Source organism: Triticum aestivum, chromosome 6B (assembly GCF_018294505.1).
Source record: "Triticum aestivum cultivar Chinese Spring chromosome 6B, IWGSC CS RefSeq v2.1, whole genome shotgun sequence".
In the NCBI taxonomy this organism is placed as follows: Eukaryota; Viridiplantae; Streptophyta; class Magnoliopsida; order Poales; family Poaceae; genus Triticum; species Triticum aestivum.
In genome coordinates, this window is record NC_057810.1 from 49,971,351 (window position 1) to 49,981,453 (window position 10,103).

The window sequence follows — 10,103 nt, forward strand, 5'->3', positions numbered from 1 at the left end:
TTTCTTTTTACTCGGTTTTCCCATGCTTTTTCGAAATAATATCGGTTAACAAACACAGAAAAATACTTGTTCAACATTTTTGCATCAGGGGAGTTGTGGCGTCTTCGGACAGCCTCCAGCATTGGCGGAAGCAGGAGGTGGCTCGGGCACGTGCCGGCGCACGGCGTCCTTCTGGAGTGAGGTTAGGCATGATTGGCACTGTGGGCCAGTTTGCCGCACAGTGCTGGGCCGTCCAGGTGAGGTTTCTCTCTCTCCTCTATATTTCTTGCTGCTCTATTTTTTGTTTATTTCTTTTGGCACTGTTTTCATATTCAAACATAATTCAAACAATGCCAAAATCATCTGAATATTTTTATGTTGCTTCATGGACTTTTTCAAAGGCACATAAATTATTTCAGAAGCATTTGAAAATATGTTATAATTATATGAATATAAATTCAAATTCAAAGAGCATAGTGATTTAAATTCAGTGCCTGAAATAATTCCTTAAAAATGTTCATTATTTTGGGTTTGGACCAAAGCTCTTGCCAAAAATATCAGATATCAATGAAGTGCATTTTGGGTTCATTTAATGCAGTTTTTAGGGTTCTTGCCCTTTAATTAAATTTTGAGGCTTTGCTTATCCTCAATTCAAGTTTTAGAAATTTAAATATGATGCATGATGCTCACTAATGCAACCAATCACATGCAATTATACTAGGGTTGTGACAAAGCAATCTCGCGTTTGTGTCGCCAAACACCGTCTTATTTGTCACAATGACTCTAAACGAAATATTTATCAGTTAATCACCAGCCCTCGATCCCTAGCACGCGCACAACGCCATGTGATACACCAAACTCTGGGCACGTACTGTTGGGTACTGAGCCGAAACGTCCAACACAACGGTACACCCCTCTGACAGAGGGGCTCTACTTGCCCCTCACCCCCCCCCCCCCCCCCCCCCCCCACCACCACCACAAAGCTCTATTTGTAGATGTTTGTAGTTTTGAAGGATATATGACTCCTCAGCGAAGGCAATATTTTTATTTTATTTTAAAGGCACATTTTATTTGAAGAGGCCAATGTTCAAATAATATATGTTATATATGTGTTGTGTGTTTTTTCATCTCTTCTAGTTGTGATATTGAATATTTATTCCATGATTGTTGTACATATAGTCTTCTGCTAATTGCCAATAATAAGTCATTCTAGTATCATCTTTTTGTTTGTTTGTTTCAAAGATGATTTATTGGTTCTAGTGAGAAGGGATGCAACAAAACCAACACACTATATATATGACGGTGACCAGCTGAACTTCAGTAAGTAAATTACAACATTGTTTTTTATTCCAATTCACATCAGCTAGCGCATTAAAATGATCACTTGGAACAACATAAAATTGATCAGGATGTATGGGATGGCAAAGGAAGATGGGTCGGCGTCGTTGATGTGCCTGAAGAAGCCTTTTTGCACTCTTCGACGCATATGTCCATTGTACGATAGCAGCGGCTCCTTACTAAACAACAGTCACAAAAAGATGAATCTGGGCAGTCTTCAACACTCTTATGCACGCACAATCCGTGTGGGAAATTAATCTTGTTGTTGATTTTGTCATCCATGATTCGGCCTGCACGACAAAAATATATATCAACAATTAATATCGATAAGTCCCTGTAGACTATAATCTAATGACAATTGTGCATCTAGCAAGCCACACATACAAGCCATCGGAAGAGGAATAAACTATGGACAACCATTGTGTTAGTGCTCAATCAACTACTCCATCCATTCGGGTTTATTAGGCCTCCTCTTTATTTTGTGCTAAAGTTTGACCCATAAATTTAACTAATAAAATGTAAACTACATGTCACAAAAAGTATACTGTCTAAAAGCTCTTTCAAATTCAACAAGTGTGTGAACCCGGACCAAGATAGTAGAGAACAAGCTTACTATTCTTTTAGGGCATACTAGTTTGCAGATACGAGGGTTCAACTCTTTTCAGTTGCATACTTTTGATGCGATTATAATATTTGTAAAGTACTCCCTCCGTTCCCAAATGTAAGTCTTTTTAGAGATTCTAACAAGTGACTACATGCAAAGCAAAATGGATGAATCCACACTCTAAAATATGTCTACATACATCCGTATATTGTAATCAATTTGATATGTCCAAAAGGACTTATATTTAGGAATGGAGGGAGTATTTCATTATCGCAAGAAGAGAAAATACTAGTAGCTCAAATGCGACTCACAGTGTACATGGATAGCAAAGCACATGAGAAACAGTAGGGAGAGTAGCGTAGGTGCATGAGTAAGGCCGGTGCGCTTGGCCATCAAGACGATGCAATTGAAAATGTAAATACTTCCTTGGCAAATATGTATGTGTGTTTCCTGATCGAAGTACACTACAATATGCGCTTTGCTCTACCTACACATTCTTGCATATATATATGAGAGAGAAGCCGACAGAGGAGGAAGTTTAATTCAGGGATACAATTCCCCACCTTCATAAATATGTCTAGCAATATAATGATGATTACTACGATACATTATTAATTTTAATAAATATGTCTAGCAATCTAATGATGATTACTTAGAATACATTAATTGTACCAAATATATAGTATATCCCTAGAATACATGAGTGCTAAAACACCAATCCTGTTTTGTCTCCTGTTAGGCTTGTCACAATGGGAGTACTGTAGGTAGTATCATGGATGCCGACAATGCATTTTTGCTGAGTGACACACAAGTAAATGAGGAAAAAGAGGATTGAGTATCATGATATGATACCGTATTGTATTAAATGTTGTATTAGTATGTGTTATGCATGGCAATAAATGAGTTCACTATGATATTTATACCTAATATTAAAGAAAGAAAGATTTCATAGTACCCCATCCATCACTCCTTTATCTCTGTTAATTTTATGACCACAAAGATTGACAGTTGAGATTTAAAAAGAAGAGATGATTCTTTTTTTCCACCTATCTTCTCTCCTATCTAAAAGGTATGGTCCCCTTTTCCGTCGTTCTTTCGAGCCTTCGATCTCAACATTTTCTTCCTCACGCCCATGTGCATAGCAATCGCATCGATTGATCTCAGCTCTTTCTTTCCCAGGCTTTCATAGCGACCGACACCACCAACTAGACCAGCGCCAAAAAGTCCAGCTACGATCTCAGGATCGACCGAACTAGTCTAGCGATACAAGCCCAACTAGTGTATGATTGAAACAGAGTTAACAAAGGGTATGATCCAAACGAACGATCTCAGCATTCCTGACTCCCTTGTTCGGTTTATATGCTCCTACCCAAGCTAATCGGGGTCTGTTCCCTCCCCGACCAAGCCCTAGCCGTGCGAGTGTAGGCCTTCCGAGGTGCGCCATCATCAGAGTTGAGCTCTTGCCGCAGGGAAGCTTTTTCGGCAGCGCGTTTGGAGCAAAGGCGGAGCCAAAATTTCTCAAAGCCTTGGGCTAAAACTAAGTGACTAATAATAACGTCAAATACCATGCATACCAGTGCGTGTTAGAAGTATGCCACAAATTCACATTAAAAATAAAATATGAATTAATTATTACCACGAGAGAAAATTCAAATAAACCAAATAGTTTAATAAAGTGCATAATTGCAAACATTGGTAGCTAATAAATGAAGACATGCTTAATTTGAGGTCATCGTTTCTTCACTATCAATAGTAGAAGGACCTGGAGCCGCAAACACAAAATCATGTATTTAAAATCAAGACAATGGATACAGATCAAGTCAATTGTTCATATGAATTTTGCCCCAAAAAAGGAACATAATATACCATTATCAGTGGCGGAGCTTCACAGGAATGCCTGGAGGGGCCAAAGACAAAACGTAAATTTCTGAGGGGGCCAAAAGACTTCTATTTTCCATTCAAGTCTCTCTAAAAAACTATGGGTATGTCTAGAACTCAGTCGACTAAGGCTTAATGAAGTCTCAGTTGAGTGACGTCAGCGTGTTTCTTTTGCTACAAGCGGCACGGTTGGATGCTACAAACGGTGACGAAAAAGTTACAATTGTATTGCAAGCAACGACAATAAATGCTACAACCATTCAAACTGAAATGCTACAACCATCAACAAAGGGTTGCAACCGGTTAGATGACGTGCTACAACCAACAAGGGATGACATGCTACAACTAACAAGACGGATGTTGCATCCGGTAAAAAAGTTGTTGCAAACGATGATACAAAATGCTGCATGGTCGACTGAGACTTAAATCTCAGTCGACTGATTTTTAGCAGGCCCTAAAAATATTCAGAGATTTTGTACATACTGGGGGCCATGGCCCCTGCAGACTTGTGTGTAGCTCCGCCGGTGACCATTATCACGAAGTGCACAAGGCAATAGCCCTTGCCTTTCCTCGGTTGGTTGTCGGATACCAGGATCAGCATTATTGTCATCTGGATTAAGCTCCGCGCATTGTTCATTTTCTTTTGCATTACTAGCTCCGGCTCCTGCTGATTCTAGGTATTGTTGGATGTAGGCTGGTCGGAGTTGCATAAAAAAATAAAACGTGTGTGTCTGTGTCCTTTTTAACGAGGATTTCTATCATTTTCCCTGTTAACAAATAACTGAAATAAAATTGACTAAATTAATAGTATTCCATCCGTTTTTATGTAATATGTGTACTAGCATTGGTCAAAGTCAAGCTTTGTAAACTTTGACAACGTTTATAGACAAAAATATTAATATATACATTAACAAATAAATACCATCTGATTCTTTGTTGAATATACTTTCACATCATATAGATTTGTTATTAACTTATTATAAATGTTCATATTTTTTCTATAAACTTGGTCAAACTTTATGAAGTTTGACTTTAGTCAAAATCTAATATGCAGAGTAAATAAAAATGAAAGGAGTACAATTTAACATCTTGATCTAGAACTAGCAGAAATATATGATACAACAAACTTGAAAGTACATGTCTAAGAGCAACTCTAGCAAACCCCGCAAAAGGCCTCAACCCGCAAAATAACCGCCAAAATGCGGGTCGGCGCGGAAAATCCAGTCCGAACAGACACCGAAACGCGGCCGGCCCGCAAAATATTTTGAGGGGGCGCGGCAAAAACTCGGCCCCAACCCGCGTATTCGCGGGTTTCCGCCTCGCCCCTATGGTGCCCCGTATCGCAGTGAAGCAGTTGGCAGGAGGGACATTTCAGCCTGCGCCCCTTTCCCCACCTCCTTCCGCCGCCGCCCGCCACAGGTTCCGCCCGTCCGCCGCCGCCGATTCCGGCCAAATCTGCGGGCCGAATCGCGCCGCCGGGGCGTCCTTCACCATTCACCACCGCTAGGCTGCACCGCCCCCGCGAATCCGGCGAGAAGAGCCGCCCCTCGTCGCTGTCGCCGCCAGGAATCGACCACGCTTGAGACGCCCCTCGTCGCCAGTTAGTGTTTTTTTGTACTTCATGTCGATGGAATTAAGCCCGGTTGGTTGATGCGGCTTGCGCTTCTCGTTCATGTAGATGGAATTGAGCCCGTGCGAGAAGTTTCTGCTCTTCGATTCGTCCGATTCGGATGACTCGGATGTTGAGATGGTGCTCTCAAACTTTCGGCAGCAAACATTGGTGTTGGCTCTTGCCGTCAAGGAGCACAAACACGAGAACCGAAAGAGGCGGCGAGGATCGACCGTCGGGCATCTTTGCATCCTTCGGAATCGCCATCTCGGGACCGAGATGTTGATGCAAGACTATTTCGCGAAGAATCCAACGTATCCATCGCACCTCTTCCGGAGAAGGTACCGAATGCGCCGATCCCTCTTTGTGAGAATTGTTGAAGCTTGCGAGGCAAATTGTCGGTATTTACTCAACGAAGAAATGTTGCGTGCTTGAAGGGATTTAGTGCATATCAAAAAATCTCGGCAGCTATGCGGGTAATTGCATATGGCGTTCCGGCTGATTATGCCGATGAGTATCTTATCGTTGGTGAAGATACAACAATTGAGTCAGTGCGTAGATTTGCCAAAGTGATCATCCGTGTCTTTAGTCCCGAATATCTTTGGGCACCGAACGAGGATGACACAAAGAAATTGATGGCATCTAATGAGAGGAGATGTTGGCCTGGCATGCTATGTAGCATTGATTGTATGCATTGGACATGGAAAATTTGTCCGAAGGCATGGCAGGAAATGTATTGTGGCAAGTCTCGTGATGCAACAATTGTGCTAGAGGCCGTAGCATCCGAGGATTTGTGGATTTTGCATTGCTTCTTTGGTATGTCGGACACTCTCAGTGATATCAATGTGTTGCAACGGTCTCATTTGTTTGATAGGCTTGCTAGTGGTGATGCTCCTGCTTGCAACTACAATCAATGGGCATGAATATACAAAAGGGTACTATCTTGCAGATGGTATATACCCTCCTTGGTGCACATTTGTTAAGAGCATCAAAGAACCCAAAACTAAAAAATAATGCCAGTTTGCAAAAGTGCAAGAGGCAGCCTGAAAAGACATTGAAAGAGCATTCGGGGTTTTGCAATCTAGGTTTGCCACTGTTCGTGGTCCTACTCATTTTTGGGAAAAGCGGACCTTGAAGAGCATCATGACATGTTGTGTTATTCTTCACAACATGATTCTCGAAGATGAAAGAGGCATGAACTTGAAATTCTTCTACGATAATGTGGGCAGCCGTGTCAAACCAGCTAGAGACCCTAACCGCATTAGAGATTTTCTTCAAACCTACAAGGAGATTGAAAATGCAAACAACCACTTTCAGCTTCAGGAGGATCTCATTGAGCACCATTTGCAAAGGGCTGGATAGTAACAAACTCATTTTTTCCATTTATTTGTATTTGTATTTGTATGCGGGACAAATTTTGTATTGCATTATTTGTATTTGTATTCGGTGATTTGAATAATTATTTGTAATGTGGATGATTGTTGTACTGTGTTGGTATTGATAATTATGGTGTGGTATTGATATTTTGCGGACCGGTGGGATGCGGGATGCAGCGGCGCAAGAGTAGACCCCGCAAAGCCAATCCGTAAAAAAGTATATTCCGCGAATATCCTTTTATACGGGTCCGTTTGGGGGTCTGCCTCTGCGGCCGTCCGCACCGGCCTGCAAAGACGTTTTTTCGCGAACTGCAAACGCGTTTTGCAGGCCGGTGGGATGCGGGGTCTGCTAGAGTTGCTCTAAGGCATTGGCCAAGCTCTACATTGGCAGGCATGGGTAAGTTTTTCCTGACCTATTTGGTTTTGCCGTAAAAAAGTAACAAGTTGAGAATTGGCATTTTGTACTTCTACGGGGCACCATTTACGGGTCATTGGCAGCAAACTGAACGAGTCTATGCAGAATTTTGTGGTGCATCAGTTTTAGCATTACCAAATGTTGGCTAAGCAAGCCAAACGAGCCTCTCTTTGTTGTGTGCGATTTCACAATTCGATGTAAAGGTGAGTTCACAATCTGCTTGTGCTAGGGGTAGGAAGGTTTTGCACCGGGAGAAGATGACAGATGTTTCAGTCATAAGGTAAAGGGATTAGAAAATAAAGAACACAATTTGGCACATTCACTTGACAAGCACTTAAACTTGTTTCGAGTGAAATGGAACAAAAGATGTAGAAAAAAAAATCAGATGTGTATTATTGAGCGAGTTTGCACGCATTGAAACATTATTGACATATATGCACCCTTACATTAACTTAAGTACCTACGCATGCTCTTGATGTCAAGGATCTTCTCATACTCTTCGAGAACGGCATCATCAACATCATCACCGTCACCAAGGTAGTAGCAGTAATCATCATAGGAATCGTCTTCGTACTGCGGAAAGGATAAGGGACGGCAGTATCTACACCTAGGCTTGTAGGGATAACAGTATTTACAACCAGTATAGTCATCGTAGTAGTTGCTCGAGTACCGATCATGGTCATCCATGCTCATCCAGGCAAGCTTTTCTGGTAGGTTATCAATGGCAATAGGGTTGCACACTGCCATGTTAAGGTACTGTAGGTCATGGCAATTGTCTAGGATAGCTACCAGAACTTCCCTACCGAAGGTACAACCGACAACATCCAAAGAACGTAGTTTGCACATCCTTGGAGCCGCAAATGTTATTGCATAATCAGCATGGCAGTGCTTTCCTGAGACATGTCTGAAGTGCTTTAGCAGTGGGCATGCTGTAGCAACAAGTTCATATACCTCCCTACTATATATTTGGGGACATTTCGAAATCTCGAGCTCCTCAAGTAGAGGTAACATTTTAATCTCCGTGGCAAATCCTTCATCCGAGACATAACCCCTATGGAGATGGAGGCACTTTAGCGCAGGTGCCCTGCAATATATGACAAATAAATATTTAAGAATGCAATTAATCAAAGAGAAAGAAATGAAGATGCATCGTAACAACGAGGGACAAACTTTTGGAAGGTTTGGGATATATATTAATTATGGTGTGGCTAAGACTCATCTAGATGTGACATAATTATGTCACATCTAAGCATGACATCACACAACATCAGCAAAAAAACAATTAAAAATATATTTTGTACAAATCTTGAAGCCCCTTGTTATGTGATGGACTATTTAGATGTGACATTCTTAAAAACATCTAGATGTGGATTAGTCATTTTGTATTAATTAATTAGGAAAAGAAAAGAAGGAAGAAATCTTACTGCTTGGCGAGCAAGAGGAGGATATCGTCGTCGGCGAGATTGGTCAGGAAGGCCTCGCCCTGGCCCTGGCTAAGCAGCAGGGCGGCCCGCACCATGGCCTCAAGGCTGAACTTGGGGTGGAATGGCGGGACGGACCACAGGCCGGCGCGGAGATCGATGCAGCGCCACAACTCCGGCTCTTCTCGCCCGCCACGCCGCCGAGCAGGAGCTCGGCCTGGTCCAGCTTGTGGAGGATGCAGGAGATAAGGTCCGGGTGCAGCTCCGCCCAGTCCCTCTCCGGCAACGGGACGGGCGTGAACCAGAACACCGACACGTGGTACGTCCGTGTCTTTTTCTTGGATCGACGGCATCGTGGTGCCGCCGCCGCAGGCGGCGGTGACGATGGCATCGTGTGTGCGATGTGAACGATGTGGCGAGCTGGCACTGGCTATCTGTGGATCCATGGGATGGTTTTATAGAGTGCGCGCGGTAGTACGTCGGTGTTTGCTGACCTGATCACAGCCCGTCAAACGTCGCTGTTATCTGATTATGAGTACGTAACAGATTGGAGATCCACTTTTGCCGGAGCGACTCGGGCGGCTCCCGATCCACTTTTTCGGGCGACCTTCCCCGTGCGTCCTCCCCTCGCCGCCGATAGTGATCACCGCCGGCTTCCCTGCCACTTAGTTCTGCCAGCCACTTCTAGTAATTATAAGATTTACAAAAAATGCACATGCTGCACTGTGGTGTACACATTACAGTTCATGTAATACATATTGTTCATATATGTACATACACATAGCATATAGCTTGGCATGGAGCGCACAAGTTTACATACATCATCATCGATTTATAAATTTTTATAGGCTGTGATAGAGTGCACACACAGATCATCAATGTTCTAAATCGAAAAGAAAGAAAATAAGAACAATGAAAGGGATGAATAGAGTAGACCGCTGCACCTCCTAGTAGCCTCTGCTCACGCATTCTTTTCTAGTTGGATCTCCACCTGCAAAAGAAAAATAATATGAAGCTATGAGTCCATGAACCAAAGCAAAAATGGGCATCAACCAGGTGAGAATGCACCCGATAAACATTACTCCCTCCGTTCGAAATTATTTGTCACAAAAATGGATGTATCTACAACTAAAATACATCTATATACATATTCATTTCTTGGACGAGTAATTCCGAACGGAGGGAGTACATAACATAGGTAACATGTTTTATCTAGAATGAATCTAGAAGAGACGCATATGCAAATTTTAAAGAGTTAAAGTATGCATATTCTAAAGAGTTAATGTTGTGTATACACACTGAAAGAGAAACAACTAGCAGATGCATAAAGGATGTAAAGCATGGCTCGGCAAGTGAGCAAGCATAGAAAAATTCCTCACGGATGAGAAACAAACAAACATATGTATAAATAAATAAAAAGTATAACTCAACTACGTTACTACTATGTTGGTAACTTATACACAGCCAAGCCAATGATACTACC

The 10,103-nt window shown here is 42.2% G+C and overlaps 1 protein-coding gene across 1 annotated transcript; it reads right to left on the minus strand.

Moving 5' to 3' along the window:
- Nucleotides 1-7,574: 7,574 nt before the first annotated feature.
- LOC123133410 (putative F-box/LRR-repeat protein 23) lies at nucleotides 7,575-9,051 on the minus strand. The gene is made up of 2 exons (XM_044552908.1): nucleotides 8,624-9,051; nucleotides 7,575-8,283 (listed from the first exon to the last, which is right to left on the minus strand). Exons 1-2 carry the CDS (start codon nucleotides 8,971-8,973, stop codon nucleotides 7,647-7,649), a joined length of 987 nt encoding a protein of 328 aa, XP_044408843.1. The 5' UTR covers nucleotides 8,974-9,051; the 3' UTR covers nucleotides 7,575-7,646.
- Between the last annotated feature and the right edge of the window lie 1,052 nt (nucleotides 9,052-10,103).

Coding starts and splice junctions, on each gene's coding strand:
- LOC123133410 (XM_044552908.1), bottom strand. CDS start 8,973: ATGCCGTCGATCCAAGAAAAAGACACGGACGTACCACGTGTCGGTGTT. Junction 8,284..8,623: donor CTCCTCTTGCTCGCCAAGCA/GTAAGATTTCTT, acceptor CATATATTGCAG/GGCACCTGCGCTAAAGTGCC.